Consider the following 19,701-nt stretch of genomic DNA (forward strand, 5'->3'; position numbering starts at 1 on the left):
TGGTTTCAGTTAGTGGGAATTAAATGACCCACTTAGTAATAAATAACAAATTAAACAAAATTCAATAGTAAACATAAAAACTGCTGCAAGAAGAATAACTGCCAATAGAGCGTATGGATACACTTAAATTGAAAACTGTCCCATCCACAGCTCGTGGTCCAGTGGCTAGCATTGCTGCCTCTGAATCACGGGGTGCCGGGTTCGATTCCTGGCCAGGTTGGGGACTTTCTCTGCCCAGAGACTGAGTGCTTGTGCTGTCCTCATCATTTCATCATCATCATCATCATCATTCATGAAAGTGACTAGATTGGACTGTGTAAAAAATTGGGACTTTGTATGGGCACTGATGACCACGCAGTTGAGTGCCCCACAAACTAAACATCAACATCATTGAAAACTGCCTTCTAAGCTTTCAGAACAATAGGTTCCTAGATGTAATAGGTAAAGACAGCAGATAGCAAAAAAGACATTCAAGGTCACTTGGCATATGGGAATTAAACATTATAACAAATTCCCCAAAAAGATAAAAGCAAATACTGAGGTCAAAACCCTTGGAGAACCTTTGAAGTCATATTTACAGCACCACTCCTTTTAATCCATCAAAGAATATTTAAATGTAGGTATTACAATTGACCTACCAGAGATAGAGATCGGCTGTGCATGGGGTGTGCGGTGTGTGGTGTGTGTGTGTGTGTGTGTGTGTTTTCTTTACTGAGGAAGGCCTTGACTGAAAACCCAATGTGTAACAGTCTTTTTGTCATGCCTGTCTGCAATTCAACATGTCATCCATAATGCAGTTAAATATATGTAGTGTATTACAGAAATATTTAAATGAAAAAAGTGTATTATTTGTAATTTAATATGTATGCATAATAATAACTTCCATCTGACTGATATCTTAAGTATAAGCTGCTTTTGTAGACTACAGGAGCAATAAAAATGCAATACAATTTTTTAGGAAGGAGGTCGGAATAAAAGTGTGGGGCGCTCAGCAGGTAACTCCCAAGGCCCGTGCCCCTGGTTCCTCCCATCTTCCCATCTAATAGTCTCCAATTAATTTTCCTTTTCACATATGGTACTGCAGTATTGACTGCTTTAAGGCAAATGCATATAACTACCCTTTTTTTTTATTTATTCATGACGCACAATAAGTATATCCAGACTGGAATAGCAATTGATGCAAAAAGCTTAAGCAATCTTTTCATCTATGTTAAAGAGGTGTTCCCAGCATAATGCAATAATTGAACTATGCAAGTCACTCTACTTTTAAATAACAGTTTATTAAAGTGAACACATTCAGCATAATTGGAAAGCAAGTTAAATATTTTAATGATACCTGGAAGGGTAAGCCAAATATGGTTTTGTGAAAATGAGGGCCAATAAACAAAAGAAAGGGAGAAAAAAATAAAAGATGAATTTTATGTAGGGAATCAGAACCAAAATAAGTTGGAGAGACTATGTCAATGAGCTCAGTTTCAAATCTCATGTGACTGGAGACGCAAGTGAAAAAAACTTAAAACAAATAGTCAGAGAGTAAGCAGCATTTGTGTAACATTTCAACATAGCTGATAAGTAAAGAGGATAGCGGTAACAAATTGCATCCAACGAATTTGTGATTTTTCTCAGTGTCCCAGTGTAAGCTTTGTGCATCACACACATTTTTCACTACAGTGCTCAACTCTCTTATCTATATGATTCTTATTTTGATGTTCACCATGAATAATAGTATCTAAGATACAATTGTTTAAAGTCAAATGTTATGACTAATGATATAATAATTCAAATGCAGCTCCTTATTTTTCTAGTTTAATCCAATTTGCATAATTTAACTATGGAAAAATGTGACAACATACCTTACAATTCCGCAGCAGTGCTCTAGCAAGACACAGTAATTGTTTCTCACCAGTAGACAGACTGTCCCCTTCCTGAGTGACCTTAGCATCCAACTGTCCCTTCATTGAAAGAACCTTGTCTCGTAGTTTTGTTCTTTCCAATGCAAGCCAGATCTCTGCATCTGTATATTGACAATTTACATCTAGGTTTGACCTGCAAATTTTAATGTGAGGTGATTATTATTGCTACATGGACTTTTAAATTTGAAATGTGATGATGATGTTTGTGACAAATAATGTTAAGGAAATTAGGATTCCCGTGTTAGAAAAAAACAAGCTGACATTTATGTGTTAGGAAAAAATGCAAAGCAGTTCATTGCATAATGATGGCTGGAATTAAACATGAAATTCCATTACTCATGGCAAAAAATATGCTGCTGTTATTATTTGTAAAAACACAGGTTTAATTGCTGACAAATTACCATGATATATGGAAGTTTACAAACATAATTTACAATAAAAACATTATTCTGTATCCTGGATTTTAAGGATGTAGCAATGTTTGCAAGTATTTTATAAAGTGTTTTAAATGGTACAAAACATGAAGGACCTTATTTCTAGGATGGCAAATTTTCGAAACTTAGAAAACTAGCACATCCCCTGAGTCAGAAGTGCTAGGAGATTTTCCATATGAACACTGTAAGGACAAAAGCCATGGATCCCAACTTGAAACTGTGGATGGATGTCTTACATGATAACCCGAATAACCAACTAATAATAAGCTAGTAGCACCATTTGTTTCCTGCTGATTGTTGCGGTTTATTAATTATTGAAGGGATTATTCCTTGTGTTTACCAATATTGTAGCATGGAACAAAATTCACAGAGCATAACACCATTTCCTTCCAATACTTTTTTTTCACAACAACATATGGTTTTCATTTTTAGCCAACAAGGCTTTGCCTAACTAGCAGGCAGAGCAGCTTCATAAAATTTAGCAAAGACGTTTATTGAAACAAACAACCATTATTAAAAACTGCACGAATTATAATTTACTTTTCAGTTATTGTTTTCATTTTTATTCATCCCCTCATAACTCTCTCTCAGTGTGGATGTCACTCATTGATATTCGAGACTGTGGCAGGGAGCTGACTATTTGTATCATGTAAGGAGACATACAGGATATATAAAAAAGAATCATCCAATTTGGAACATCTATATTTCTGAAACTAATAAACATATGCAGTGAATTTTGTTTTTTGATGAACAGGAAGCTCAAAACATTTTTTTTCATACCTTACCATAGGTTTTCAATACACCCCTCTTGAGATACACAGCACATGTCAATGAGGAATTCAAATTGTTCCCACACTGCAGTGAGCATGCCTTGAGTTGCAGCTTCCACAGCTACTGTTATGTGATGTTTCAGTTCATTCACTGTTATTGGTAATGGAGGCACATGAACAGTCTTTTATAAACCCCCACAAAAAAATTATTGGTTGCAGTCATGTCTGGTGACATTGGAGGCCAGTAATGTAAGGCTGAATCAGTTGGTCCAGTGCGACTGATCCATCATTCAGTAATCCTTTGATTTAAAAATTCCTGCACTTCCAGATGCCAGTGTGGCAGTGCCCCATCCTGCTTGTAAATGAAGTCATTCGAATCAGTCTCCAGCTGTGGGAAAGAAAGTTCTCAAGCATATTGTGATATGTGCTTCCTGTAAAATTGTTGTCGGCAAAGAAAAATGAACCATACACCTTATCTCAAATAACATAATAGTTACAATTTTTTAAATTTTATGATTCATTCTGATGTACCATGCAAAACTCGAGAGTTTGCTCTTTCCAACGGAATGTTGTTCACGCATGTATTTCAGATAACATAATAGTTATGATTTTTTTTAAATCGGATGAGTCTCCTTGGTATACCCTGTATTTTGGAATTTAGTATGTGAATGGAAGAGTGTAATCTTAAACACATATGGTCCTCTGACATAGTGATAGATCGTAGTACAATCTTAAAGCACACCCTAATCTGACTGTCCTCCCAACATCCTCCCACCACTGTGGTGATGAACCAGAGCAACTGTCTGACAGAAGGCATCTGCAAACTGGTACTGTGTTTCTGTAGAAAGATTACTGATCTTGTTGACTAACACCTCCAACCAATTACTTATAGCCTATTTTCCCATTACAAGAACACAAATCACTTCCTTCACCATCTTTCAACCGTTTCCAACTCATGACAACCTGGTTCCTTGTTTGTTGCTATTGACACTACCTCCAGACCCATGAGTGGAAAATCATTCTGGAAATCATCCCCCAGGTTGTGGATAAGCCATATCTTGGCAATATCTTTTCTTCCAGGTGGGCTACTCTTGCAAGGTTCACGGGAGAGCTTCTGTGATGTTTGGATGGTAGGAGATGAGGTAGTGGTGGATGTAAAGCTGTGAGGACAGTTCATGAGTCATGCTTGTTTATCTCAGTTGGCAGAGCACTTGCCTGCGAAAGGCAAAGGTCCCAAGTTCAAGTCTTGGTCTGTTACACAGTTTTAATCTGCCAGGAAGATTTACTAAGTCCATATTCACTAAGACACATCATGACCATGACCTTGCTGGTATTAAGCACTATTTCTCCCAATGTTCTGCCAACTACAAACATACTACCTCATTCCTAGCACACCAAACTATTTATATTCTAAGTTGTCATCACATAGGATGAGGCAGCTAACACTGACGTAGAGAGGAAATTGAACCTCATGAGACACAGCACCTATGTCACATGGAACATTCCAGTTAATGTGATTTGTCACTATAGCGCTCTCCAGTGTCCTCTGTTGGCTGCTGGCTGTATCTGGCTTGCAAGCCATAGAGTTTGTTTATGATAATGGACACACAAAAAATTCCTACAGTTACCTCTATTAAAATGCATGTTTCTTCCCTTTTCCATGTGCTATTTGTATTGTTCTGTCTGTTGTATACACAAATAAAATCTTCAGTATCCATGAACATGCTGCAAGACAAGAAGAAATGTTCCATGTCCAATCAGTAAGGACATCAGTTTATAAAAATTTACAAGATTGGACAAACTTACTCCTGAAAGAGAATGCACTTATATTTACATAACATCAAATGTTATAGAAAATATTTCTATAAATTTGATAAGAAAATCCCATAACCTTTTATAAAATATGAAGGTAAGAATATAGAAAATAAAACAAAAATAAAAATAAATAAATAAATAAAATGGATAAAGCACAGAGTGACCCTCCTACACTTTGTTTTGTGACTCAGTATTCTACCTTGTATTTTATGTTCTGATCTTCTGAAGGCTTTAATCAGTGATATGTTATTAACTGGCATACAATTACAACAACTCCTACCAAGAACAATGCATTTTTGATGACTCTTCAATGTGCTGTTGCCTTAAAATGGTGTACTTTCATAACAAACAAGTTATAATATGAAAAGAACTAAATATGAAAATTTTTTAACCACCAATAATGACATTTCCTGGCATTTAGTACAACACACTATACCAATAATGACGTGTTTTTGAGCAAGATCTTCAATGTGCTGGTATGTAGAAACAGCATACATTCATATGGAGTCAGTTATAATATAAAATCCACCGAATATAGGCTTCAACTGAAAAATAACAAAGACAATATGGCATCTCACAAATTCTGCTTATGATGTAGAGAGCATTCTTGCCTGTTATTGTTTTAACCTTTAGTGGTATGTTGCAAAAATATCACTGAATTTATTTTTGTCTCACATGAGACAATGGCTCATCGATCTGGAATAAAAGGAAGCAATGGTACGAAACTAATACAGCTACACATCACAACTCATTGTGTGAGAGGATGGCATTACACATAACTGATTATCTAATGGTAGATACACAAACTAATCTGTAAATGGCCATTGGTCCTGCAGGGAAGTCTCATATATCAACCTGTTTATAAGCCACCTAGAAGAAACCTTCCTAGTTATCCAAGATGCTTAACCCCACTTCTGCTTTAGGTTTATTGATGACATCATTATGGTCTAAAACCAGATATAAGGCATTCTATGCTCATTTCACCACATCCTCAACACCTTCTCTGCTACATACTTCCTCAGAACTTCCTCGGACCAACATGACACCTTACCTGACACTGACGTCCATCCCTTGATGGCTCCATAAAAATCTAGGTTTATATCAAGGCCACAAAGCATCAACTACCTCCATTATGACAGTTGGCATCCCTTACACACAAAAAACTCTCTCCCATAAATCATGGCAACATGTGGACAACACATCTGCAGCGACAATCAGTCTCTCGCATGTTATGGTCTACAAGCAGGGTGGTACATGATGGTGCCCATGCTCATACTGCAGTTTAGTTCGACATTTACAGACAAACAATATCCTTAAAAGTTCACCCACAAACAGATCTCCTGTGTCATATACACACAGGCATCTAATTCCCCCACCGCTCACAAGAAATCTTTTGCAAAGGGACACAGCCCACTCCCAATTTACAAATATAGTCCTGTGCTGGAACAACTTAACAATGTGCTTTGCTAGGACTTTGAATACCTTTCGACATGCCCTGAAATGGAGAACATCCTTCCCATTATCCTTCCCACTTTCCTCTAACTGGTATTGCACTGCCCATCTAATCTATGAAATATCTTCTTCCATCCTTATGCAACACACACAGTCCCAACTCATTGCCACATGGATTACATCTGTGTGGACGATACAGATGTGAGACCTGTGCTATGCACCCTCAAAGTGCATCCTTTTATTCCTGACCTGTCTCAGCCATATCATACCCCATCAGAAGCAGGGATACCTGTGAACGTATGTTGTTCTTGTGGTCTTCAGTCCTGAGACTGGTTTGATGCAGCTCTCCATGCTACTCTATCCTGTGCAAGCTTCTTCATCTCCCAGTACCTACTGCAACCTACATCCTTCTGAATCTGCTTAGTGTATTCATCTCTTGGTCTCCCTCTACGATTTTTACCCTCCACGCTGCCCTCCAATGCTAAATTTGTGATCCCTTGATGCCTCAAAACATGTCCTACCAACCGGTCCCTTCTTCTAGTCAAGTTGTGCCACAAACTTCTCTTCTCCCCAATCCTATTCAATACCTCCCCATTAGTTACGTGATCTACCCACCTTATCTTCAGCATTCTTCTGTAGCACCACATTTCGAAAGCTTCTATTCTCTTCTTGTCCAAACTAGTTACCGTCCATGTTTCACTTCCATACATGGCTACACTCCATACAAATACTTTCAGAAACGACTTCCTGACACTTAAATCTATACTTGATGTTAACAAATTTCTCTTCTTCAGAAACGATTTCCTTGCCATTGCCAGTCTACATTTCATATCCTCTCCACTTTGATCATCATCAGTTGTTTTACTCCCTAAATAGCAAAACTCCTTTACTACATTAAGTGATTCATTTCCTAATCTAATTCCCTCAGCATCACCCGATTTAATTTGACTACATTCCATTATCCTCGTTTTGCTTTTGTTGATGTTCATCTTATATCCTCCTTTCAAGACACTGTCCATTCCGTTCAACTGCTCTTCCAAGTCCTTTGCTGTCTCTGACAGAGTTACAATGTCATCGGCGAACCTCAAAGTTTTTACTTCTTCTCCATGAATTTTAATACCTACTCTGATTTTTTCTTTTGTTTCCTTCACTGCTTGCTCAATATACAGATTGAATAACATCGGGGAGAGGCTACAACCCTGTCTCACTCCTTTCCCAACCACTGCTTCCCTTTCATGCCCCTCGACTCTTATAACTGCCATCTGGTTTCTGTACAAATTGTAAATAGCCGTTCGCTGCCTGTATTTTACCCCTGCCACCTTCAGAATTTGAAAGAGAGTATTCCAGCTAACATTGTCAAAAGCTTTCTCTAAGTCTACAAATGCTAGAAATGTAGGTTTGCCTTTTCTTAATCTTTCTTCTAAGATAAGTCGTAAGGTTAGTATTGCCTCACATGTTCCAACATTTCTACGGAATCCAAACTGATCTTCCCCGAGGTCCTCTTCTATCAGTTTTTCCATTCGTCTGTAAAGAATTCGCGTTAGTATTTTGCAGCTGTGACTTATTAAACTGATAGTTCAGTAATTTTCACATCTGTCAACACCTGCTTTCTTTGGGATTGGAATTATTATATTCTTCTTGAAGTCTGAGGGTATTTCGCCTGTCTCATACATCTTGCTCACCAGATGGTAGAGTTTTGTGATGACTGGCTCTCCCAAGGCCGTCAGTAGTTCTAATGGAATGTTGTCTACTCCCGGGGCCTTGTTTCGACTCAGGTCTTTCAGTGCTCTGTCAAACTCTTCACGCAGTATCATATCTCCCATTTCGTCTTCATCTACATCCTCTTCCATTTCCATAATATTGTCCTCAAGTACATCGCCCTTGTATAAACCCTCTATATACTCCTTCCACCTTTCTGCCTTCCCTTCTTTGCTTAGAACTGGGTTGCCATCTGATCTCTTGATATTCATACAAGTGGTTCTCTTCTCTCCAAATGTCTCTTTAATTTTCCTGTAGGCAGTATCTATCTTACCCCTCGTGAGATAAGCCTCTACATCCTTACATTTGTCCTCTAGCCATCCCTGCTTAGCTGCTTAGCCATTTTGCACTTCCTGTCGATCTCATTTTTGAGACGTTTGTATTCCTTTTTGCCTGCTTCATTTACTGCATTTTTATATTTTCTCCTTTCATCAATTAAATTCAATATTTCTTCTGTTACCCAAGGATTTCTATTAGCCCTCGTCTTTTTACCTACTTGATCGTCTGCTGCCTTCACTACTTCATCCTTCAGAGCTACCCATTCTTCTTCTACTGTATTTCTTTCCCCCATTCCTGTCAATTGTTCCCTTATGCTCTGCCTGAAACTCTCTACAACCGCTGGTTTAGTCAGTTTATCCAGGTCCATCTCCTTAAATTAGCACCTTTTTGTAGTTTCTTCAGTTTTAATCTACAGTTCATAACCAATAGATTGTGGTCAGAGTCCACATCTGCCCCTGGAAATGTCTTACAATTTAAAACCTGGTTCCTAAATCTCTGTCTTATCATTATATAATCTATCTGATACCTTTTAGTATCTCCAGGATTCTTCCATGTATACAATCTTCTTTTATGATTCTTGAACCAAGTGTTAGCTATTATTAAGTTATGCTCTGTCCAAAATTCTACCAGATGGCTTCCTCTTTCATTTCTTCCCCCCCAATCCATATTCACCCACTATGTTTCCTTCTCTTCCTTTTCCTACTGACGAATTCCAGTCACCCATGACTATTAAATTCTCGTCTCCCTTCACTATCTGAATAATTTCTTTTATCTCATCATACATTTCATCAATTTCTTCATCATCCGCATAGCTAGTTGGCATATAAACTTGTACTACTGTAGTAGGCATGGGCTTTGTGTCTATCTTGGGCGTAATAATGCGTTCACTATGCTGTTTGTAGTAGCTTACCCACACTACTATTTTTTTTTATTCATTATTAAACCTACTCCTGCATTACCCCTATTTGATTTTGTATTTATAGCCCTGTATTCACCTGACCAAAAGTCTTGTTCCTCCTGCCACCGAACTTCACTAATTCCCACTATATGTAACTTTAACCCATCCATTTCCCTTTTCAAATTTTCTAACCTACCTGCCCGATTAAGGGATCTGACATTCCAAGCTCCGATCCGTAGAACGCCAGTTTTCTTTCTCCTGATAACGACGTCCTCTTGAGTAGTTGCAAAAATATCACTGAATTTATTTTTGTCTCACATGAGACAATGGCTCATTGATCTGGAATAAAAGGAAGCAATGGTACGAAACTAATACAGCTACACATCACAACTCACGTCTTGCTCACCAGATGGTAGAGTTTTGTGATGACTGGCTCTCCCAAGGCCGTCAGTAGTTCTAATGGAATGTTGTCTTCTCTCGGGGACTATTTTACCTCCGGAATATTTTACCCAAGAGGATGCCATCATCATTTAATCATACAGTAAAGCTGCATGTCCTCGGGAAAATTTACGGCCGTAGTTTCCCCTTGCTTTCAGCCGTTCGCAGTACCAGCACAGCAAGGCCATTTTGGTTAATGTTACAAGGCCAGATCAGTCAATCATCCAGACTGTTGTCCCTGCAACTGCTGAAAAGGCTGCTACCCCTCTTCAGGAACCACATGTTTGTCTGGCCTCTCAACAGATACCCCTCCATTGTGGTTGCACCTACGGTACGGCCATATGTATCGCTGAGGCACGCAAGCCTCCCCACCAACGGCAAGGTTCATGGTTCATGGGGCTGTGAATGTAGTTATATCATATACTATCTTTACCGTAACTTAAACACAGTCTTTTATGTGGGAATGATCATCAAGCAAATGTCCACCTGAATTATTGGCCACTGTCAAAGTATGGCCCAGAGCATTGTTGAGCACTCAGAGGCAGAACATGCTGCTGGGCATTACATGTTCATCACAGTCCATGCTACCTGGATCTCCTCACACCCATGTGCCCTCCCCTCCCTCAAGTACACATACAAGCTTCTCTTGAATTACTTAGACGTAAACTGTGCTTCAATATATCTTTCAATATCATAATGCAGCAAATGCAGCCATTGCCTCCAGGAGAGGAAAGAAAACTGTTGGAATTAATGTACAAATAAACTGCCACAGGTTGTGTGTTATTTGATTATTACAAGTTTTTCTCATCAGACATGAGAAACTTCTGATATTTATTGCCCTGAAGATAGTATATTAAAGGTATAAAGTCCCACTCGGTACCAATGTTAAAACAAACTGATTCATGCTTTGGTCTTGCAATTCTCCTGTCTTCAATCTCCACTAGTGTCACACCCATCTCTTGGCCTCATGTCTTCCACTTCACTCACTTGGCATATCTTCACTCAGTCTTTTGCCTCTGCAATTTTAAACCTTCTCTGTTCTATTATCCCCTCCCCCCACACCGAACTATCTTCTTCTAGTTCAATACTCCCTTTGTGTACTACACTTAATTGCTCTTTCTGTGCCATCCTATTCCAGTTCATTGCAGTCTCTCCCTTTCAGCTATGAGCCTCCCTTCCCTCCACCCTTACCTTCTGTTACCTGTTTCCTTGCTCTTCTCACTCACACCTCCTGATACAACCTCTCACCCTGGTGAAATACCAGTGCCACAGCAATGTAGTCCACCAAGGTGTGTGTGTGTGTGTGTGTGTGTGTGTGTGTGTGTGTGTGTGTGGGTGGGTGGGTGGGTGCATGTGTGTATGTGTGTGTGTGTGTGTGTGTGTGTGTGTGTGTGTGTGTGTAGGCGTGTGTGGGTGGGTGGGTGCATGTGCGCATGCCTGTCAACCATTCAGTTATTCAACTACATGGTGAGTGGTTACCACTTCTCTTCCCATTATTTAGAAATATATGTTTGTAGTTTGTATTTTGATATTATGGTATAGATAATAAACTGAATCAAAAATTACTTATAACTGACACCTTCAACAAGCATAGACACAGCACCAATGTGTTGGAAAGTTGTTCCTTAACTAAAAGAAAAATATTGACAGTAATGCTATCATCTCAGGTAAAGAATTAAAACTTCCAACTGTCAAATTTATGCGTGTTAGTAAAGCTGGAGAATAGTATACTTTGTTACTCTCTGCATCCATATCTAATTGAGACATGGAAATATATTGAGAAGGCAGGTTAGATTGTGCTGCGGGGATGTGTTCATTGCAATATATAAAAATACTATGTCTAGCGAGGTCAAAATTCAGCCTGACTGTGAACATTCCTGGGTGTGAGTAACCAGCCTTGGTGCACTCAAATTAGTCATTGGCTACTTTTAATGGGCACCCAACTTTACTACTAAAGTTGCAGATGTATTCCAGGAAAGTCTAAGCTTCACTGAATATAATTACCCTGACTTGCCATAGCAGCAGGAGGAAGAGCGAACGTCAACCCACGCAGTATAGACTCACATGTCTATACACTCATCCCCAGAGAATTTAAACAGTCCTGTAAAGTACATCTGAATAGTTTCTCTGAAAACTGTCTTCAGTAAATTTGTCCAATAGCCCACATGTGACAGAAATATTTTGGGCCTTGTGGCTACAAACAGACTTTACCTTATTTGCAGTATTACAGCTATGATGATTTTTAGAGTCAATAGATCCATTAAGAAGGATAGGGAAGTTTTTATGTTTGTATAAGAAGTTGTTGGTATTCTGCTTACAAAATAAATGGAAATAATTTAATTTGAGTACAATGTATGTAATGGAATATTGCAGAAATTTTAAACTTAGCACACATTACATTCTGGATAAGTTTACAAAAGTAAATACGTTAAGGATGGCAAAGAAAAATCTGGTTCAATAATAATGTTTAGAAAATGCTGAGAAAACAGAGACTGCTGCAATCTCAGTGCAGAGAAGGGAGCAGAAATGTCAACAGGCAGAAGTTAGTCTATAAGGAGAGCTATGCACACTATTTGACAACTTCCGCCCGCCCAGTTAGCCGTGCGGTCTAACGCACTGTTTTCTGGGCAGGAAGGCACCCTGGAACAAATCTGTCCAGCGGATTATCAAGGTCCGGTGCGCGGGAGGTCTGTGGATGCTTTTTAAAGTGGTTTTCAATCTGCCTCGGCGAATGTGGGCTGGTTCCCCTTATTCCACCTCAGTTACACTATGTCGGCGATTGCTGTGCAAACACTTTCTCCACATACGCGTACACCATAATTACTCTACCACACAAACATTGGGGTTACACTCATCTGGTGTGAGATGTTCCTGGGTGGGGGTGGGGTGAGGGGGGGGGTGTCCACTGGGGGGGGGGGGGTGTCCACTGGGGGGGAGGGGGCGAAACTGCACAATAACTCTGGGTTCTGTGTTTGGCGACAGAGGGGTGAGTGGACTGCCGTAGCCTGTTGTGGTGTTGTGAACCACTGAGGGCTAAAATAGGGACAAAGCCTGTCTGTCGTTTCTAGGTCCCCGGTTCCATACAATAAAATAACAACTTCCACTGCTATAGGTTAGCAAAATGTCTTTTCAAGAATCCTAGAAAAGTCTGGTATTACATAGTAAATGGTCAACATCTTCTATTGTCACTCAATGACCAATCTGTTGCACAAACTGAAGATGGAAGAAGAATAGCCAAAGGCTTAAATCTTGCACTTGATAAATCATTGACACAGGAGATCCCATCATTTAATTGCCACACACTGTTCCACATGGATGACATGTAAATAAGCATCGCCTCTTTCTTATCTTGCATTCATCATGAATCTCAGGCACAGTAAAAAGTCTTAAGTGACCAGAAAAAATGATTAGGTTACTCTGATGTATAAAAAGGTAAAAGAACAATGCACAAAATTATACATCAATATTCTTAACATCAGTCTTGTTCAGCATATAATAAATTTGAATATAATGAGAGAAGCTTCTGTCCATAGATCAGCAGCAATTTAGAAAGTATCACCCATGCAAAACCCAGCTCATCATTTTCACACAGAATATCCTTTCACCGAGTGAGGTGGTGCAGTGGTTAGCACACTGGACTCGCATTCAGGAGGATGATGTTTCAATCCCTTGTCTGGCCATCCTGATTTAGATTTTTCATGATTTCCCTAAATCACTTCAGAAAATGCCGGAATGGTTCCTTTGAAACGGCATGGCCGATTTCCATCCCTAATCCGATGGGGCTGATGTCCTTGCTGTTTGGTCCCTTCCCCTCAATAAACCAACCAACCAATCAACCAACCAATATCCTGTCAACAGCTGGTGCAGACCAATAGGCAGCTTCTATATGCCTCAATTTTTGGACAGAATTTGATGTTCGACCACATTGTAGACTACTAACAAAAGACCCAACATATGGTGTAGGATCTCCAATATGTGATTGGCTCAAAGACTTTTTGAGTAATGTAATGAAGTATGTTATCTAGGTCAGTGGGTGTTCATTGGACACAAAGATAATTTCAGGAGTGTCCTAAAGAAGTGTGATAGGACCACTTTACTTTTCCATTTAAGTCTTTCACATAAAATATGGCCACTAGTCAGCTGCCACAAAATCAAAGTCTGAGTTGTTCACTTAAGGTGCCAATAAATCTGGCCACTCCCTCAGAATCCTAAGTCCAGCTATCTGTATAAAACAGAAAGACTGTAGCAACAAAAAGTTTATGGAGGAAGTTATGTCTCCTACTAGAAGCAAGTCTGATGATGTATCAGCTCGTGGTCTAGCGGTAAATGTCACACAGTGTAAATGCAAAGCTAAGGTTTGTGCCAACTCCTCCCTTTATTTTAGAAACCGTATTGGGACACAGGTTTCTCTTAACGTATTTATCAACTGTAATTTTCTAGTTGAAGTTCTAGTATGGTGGCAACAGAAGCAGTTTGAAACATTTTTGCTGTGTATGGGATGCATGTCATCAAAGAAATCCACTGTGATCATTTAACCTCTGTGTGACATTTGTATTCAATGGGCAAGTTTAAAAAGTTGGGAGTAGAGTAAAGCATGCTCTAATTCATAGCAACAAAAATCAAGGTGATGGCCATATCTGCATTCTTCCTTGAACATCACCAATTTGAGCACTAATGTTCAATGTCATTACTGATGATGAGATATGGTGCCTTGGCGTTATGACCCTGTGATGAGGGGTTGGGGTGGGAGTAGCATAGGAATGGACTGGGTGTTATGTAGGTGGGGTGGTTGATGGAATATCATTTTAGGATGAGTGGGAGGGATCTTGGGTAGGAAGTCCTCCATTACCAGACATGATGACAGATGGCCATAGTTCTGGCAAAGGATATGGTTCAGTCGCTCCAGTCCAGGGTGATAATGGCTGACGATGGGAGCACTTCTTTGCAGCTGATTTTTGTGCTTGGTGGGAAGATTAGGGGTATGTTATGATATGCCACAGGAAATCTGTTTGCATACTGGTTTTGGAGGGTAGTGCCTGTTGTGAAGGGCTTAGTGAGACCTACAGCATGCTGGGCAACAGAATTCTTTGCCACAGCAGATACACCATCCATGGGGTGCCAGGCTGTATCAGACTGATTTTTTGGTGAGGACGAGGTAACAGCTATCAAAATGGAGGTACTGTTGGTGGTTAATGGGTTTAGTATGGACAGAGATGTGGATGGAGCCATACGAGAGGTGGAGGTCAGCATCCAGGATGGTAGCATATTGGGTTTCAGGCAGCCAGGTGAAGTGGATGGGAGAGGTGTTGATGTTGTGGAGGAATGAGGATAGGATGTCTTGGCTCTGGGTCCAGATAATGAAGATATCATCAATGAACCTGAACTGGACAAGAGGTTTTGGGATTTTGTGAGGCTAGGAAGGTTTTGCTTAAGATGGCCCATTGACGGGTTGGCATAGGACAGTGTCATGTGGTGCCCATGGCTGTGCTATGAATTTGTTTATATACCATCCCCTCACAGGAGAAGTAGTTGTGAGTGTGTAGATAGTTGGTAAGGTGTATAAGGAATGAGGTAGTGGGTTTGGAGTCAGAAGGACATTTGGAGAAGAAGTAGATATTGACAAAGCTATGGGCGTGAGGGATGTTGAGGCATAGGAAGGTGGTATCAACATTGAAGAATAGGGATAAGGGTGGGATTGGATTGCGGTTAGTTGAGAATTGGTGATGGGAATGGTTCATATGAGAGGCTAGGCTTTGGCAGCTGGTTGGTTGTTTGGTTGGTTGTTGGTTTCAGTTGCAAGAGTTGAGATTCTTTCAGTGGGAGCATAATAACCAGTTACAATGGAGGAGTATGATTGTTGGGTTTGTGGAATTTTGCAAGCATTTGGAAAGTGGGTATGTTGGAGATCACTGGAGTGAGAAAGGAGATGGATTTATGGTAAAGATTCTGGGATATACCCAAGGATTTCAGCAAGGATTGGAGGTTATACTGGACTTCTGGAATGGGTTCACTATTGCAGAGCTTGTCGGTGGAGGAGTCAGATAGTCACTGTGATTCATCACAACAATGATGGAACCTTTCCCTGCAGGGAGGATGTTTAAATCTGGGTCTGTTTTGAGGTTGTGAATAGCTGTTCTTTTTCTGTTGAGAGGTTTGTGTTCCTGGAAAGGGATCTGAGGAGGATGGTGAGGCTAGGATGGAGGTAAGGAATTCCTGGAAGTTTACTGGGGTGGAGGGGGGGTTAGATGGGAGGGAGGAGAGTCACAGTTGGATGGTGGTCTGAACTGGGAGGGGACAAGGTTTCAATGTTGGTATTAAGTTGATTCTGGTTGGAGGGATTGATAGCAAATAAGTTTGCTGTTGCAGGGACTGGGAGTAAGATAGCTGGTATTTGACAAGTGCAAAATGATTAAATGTGGGTTGGCAGGGGGGGAGGCCACTTAAGGTAAGACCTTTCTATAGGACTGAAACTCCTGTAGGATTGAGGATTTTGGGGGAAGGTTAACAACGGTGTTTTGAATTTCTTGTGTTCTAGATTTTATGGAGGGAATTTTGGAGGAAGCGGCACATTGGGAAGGTCAGCAAGGCAGGGGGTGTGGGTGCTATGAGGGTTTGGCAAGGGGGTCACTGTGGGTAGAAAAGGTGTTGATGGGGTGTGCTGCTTTGAGATGGGAGCAGGATGTCAACAAGTTTATAATTTATAGACGTGGTGTCTGGAGAGCTCTTACAACTGTTGGGAGGGCAAGGTTTCAATTTTGGATATGTGGTGTATATAGTTAGGATTACATGGTAACAGTAACTTGCTGAGGGAACAGAGGTGATTTTGGCATGCGTGCATGCACCATTGAGGTGAATATTTGCTGTACCAGGTTTGTGAGAAGTAGGAATGGTGGAACCAGAAAACATGAAGGTCATTGTGGAAGGAAGAGTGGGATTCAGAAAAGGGAATTTTTATAGTTAGGCTGTTGGGGGGATTCCATGGTTTACGCAGCAATTAAGGAGCAGGATGTGGGGCTGGTTTTTACTTAAGGATAGGGATACTTTTCTGAATTGGAGCAGATAGAGAGATGTGATCTTGCTACGAAAATGTGATATTATTTGGAAAGTAGGAGAACAAAAACACTGTAAAGGGAGCTATGGATACAAAGGCACGGGTCTGGGATTGTGAAAATACCAGAAGGGCAATAGGATAGTTATGTAATTTGAGGATATTCAGTTACAGTTAAGGTACTGTGCCTCTGGAGAGCAGGGGAGGGTGGATAGTCAAAGAACATAAAATTCTGTCAGGAAGAATGTGTGACAAGGTATGGGTTGATTTGGAGATGAAAAGTAATGGTTTGTTTAAGTACTTTAGCTGTGATCCAGCAGATGGGTGGTTCACAGGACAGCGTGCAGTGCAGTCAAAATGGCCCTGACTAGTGTTGCAGGGTATCACAAGATTCATGCATGGCCACAATAGTCGACACCAGTATAGTGGGTGCGTAACAAAGGCCATAACAAAGGCGAGAAATAAATCATATGGAGACATGAGAATGTAGAAGTTGGGAAAGACAAAGTAGATGTAAATCATGAGCAGTAACAAAGGACAGATGACACAAGGTTTAGGATGGAAGGGAGCCACCAGGCAATATAAATATATTAGGGAAAGTTTTGGCAGAATGTAAATAATTTAGTAGTAAAGGGGACCACTCCCTGAACAGCAGAAGTGTTGTGTCATCAACACACACACACAAAAGAGAAAAAATCTTTGCTACTTTTGATGAAGTAGAGAACACACACACACACACACACACACACACACACACGCACACACACACACACACACACACACAACCGTGCACTAAATTGTGATGACTTGGCACTCAACGCCAGGATTGCAGTTCGGCAGGCGGACTGGGGTGGGAATTGTGTCGGGAGGGGGGTGTGCAATAATAAACCCACTAAACACCTAAGGTACCTGCATTTTGACAGCTGTCATCCTCTCCACATTAAAAAATGTTCTAATATAGCCTGGCCATGGATGGCCCTAAACCTAGTCCATATGCAGATTTTCCACTCCATATTCTCATCTCCCACCCCTCCCCCTGCCTAATCATCCCACCATCCCCAAGAATCAGCTGCCAATGAGTGCCTCCCCTCATCTTCAAATATCAACGCAGACTGGAGCAATTGAACCACATCCTTCACCATATCTTTGATTATCTATCATCAAGCCTGAAAATGATGGACAGCCTACCCAAGAGCCTCCTCACCCACCCACACAGCATTCAGGTCCATGGTGATGCCACTCCCTTTCCATATCTCTTGCCACAGGGGTCATATACCAATGGAAGACCCAGATGCTAGACCTGTCTGATTCACACATCCCATCACAGACAGGGTTTCCTGTGAGAGCAGCTCAGTCATAAGCCAGGCCTGCTGCAATTTCTACACAGCATTTTATGTAGGCATGACTACCAATCAGCTGTCCACTGGAATTATTGGTTATCATTAAACTGTGGCCAAGAGCACAGTTCCTATAACTTTCTTCCTCTGCTCATGCCACTTGACACGATCTCCACCCCATTTGACCTGCTGGCCTGCAATCCTGACATTGTGAGTCCAGCTGACACAATGTAGGTGTACAGGTGTGTGTGTTCGTTGTTTGGAGTTTAAGAGCAGTCAACTGCAAAAGGTTATCAGCATTAAAGATTATAAGAGAAGCAAATGTGAGTAAAATGATTAATATTGTCATCACAGAGTGAGGAGGAAACCAACAAAAGGACACTCACTCCCACCCCACTGTGATGACCCTCACAATCACTCTATCTCACATGCCTTAAGACAATGGAGAAATGGTGAAACATGGTACACCTGGGATTAAAACATACGCAAGACAAAAGAAGAGCTAAAGTGTGACTGGCTGACAATTTGCAAGAAACATGATTGAGAAAGCCACCCTGTTAACACATTAAGAACATCTCCATAAAAGTTTAGGAAACAAGTTAGACTTATCTTAGAACCCTTAACACACTCACCACATTTGCTTGAATATCACTTAAAATAGAGGGTTGATCTGTTGGTAAGTATGTGGCTGCCATTTATCTGAAAATAAAATGGAGTCGAATAAAATGTGGCATAAAGTGATTGTATGCCACTAGCACCAGAGCAAGAATCCAAGAATCATTAAGTTGTAGCCTACATGAAGATGAGTAAGGAGGACCTCATCCCACCTGTGTGGCTGGAACAAGGCATACCAGTACTGTGCTGTGGGCTTTACTAGACACAGCTTATTGTTTGCCACTGCCAGCCACTCTTTTTATCATCAATGCAAGACACTGAACCTCAACAGTGAAGCAATAGTATGTGGGGGATGGCACAATGATGTATTTGGGGATCTCTACACACCTCCTTGGCTGCTCCATCTGCCCCTTCATTCCTCGCAATACCCATACAGCTTGGTACCCAGCAGAAAGAAATCTCCTTCTTCAACCTTTCTAGTTGGAGGAGGGGATCCTGGATATTCTGGACTAGTTTACCTGCTAGGTACAAGGGTTATAGAGAGTGACGGGCACTAATGGAATTGGAACAGACAAGGAACTTAGCTCCAGTGCCCACAAGATCGCATATAATTCTGCATCATGGACAGTAAAGTCATGATGCACTCAGACCTTGGTGACACGATCAGGGAATACAACAAAGCAACCTGCAGAGTCCCCCTGTTTACACCTGTCCATGACTACATCTACACAGTTGTGTTGCTCAGTTAAAATGCCATAAATAATGTATTGAAACATATGCAGGAGTGTAACCTCTCCTCTGCTGCATTAAATCTAAAATTACTCTGGACTGCTCCAGTAACCAGGGATGCAGTCAGTCAGAATCCCAAATTTGAGCCTGTACATGCTCCTTATTAAGGGACTCCAGTGCGGTTCCCAAATGGCCTTGTTGCTTACGGATGATGG

The 19,701-nt window shown here is 40.7% G+C and overlaps 1 protein-coding gene across 4 annotated transcripts in view; it reads right to left on the minus strand.

The window, feature by feature from the left end:
* LOC124611375 (ATP-binding cassette sub-family C member 5-like) overlaps nt 1-19,701 on the minus strand; it is a 515,589-nt gene that overhangs the window by 21,175 nt on the left and 474,713 nt on the right. For all 4 annotated transcript variants that reach the window (XM_047140243.1, XM_047140240.1, XM_047140242.1 and 1 more), the window contains one exon: nt 1,854-2,046. In XM_047140243.1, coding sequence (XP_046996199.1) covers nt 1,854-2,046 — 193 coding nt within the window. The remainder of the gene's footprint in view (nt 1-1,853; nt 2,047-19,701) is intronic.

The sequence above is a fragment of the Schistocerca americana genome, chromosome 1, assembly GCF_021461395.2.
Source record: "Schistocerca americana isolate TAMUIC-IGC-003095 chromosome 1, iqSchAmer2.1, whole genome shotgun sequence".
NCBI lineage: Eukaryota > Metazoa > Arthropoda > Insecta > Orthoptera > Acrididae > Schistocerca > Schistocerca americana.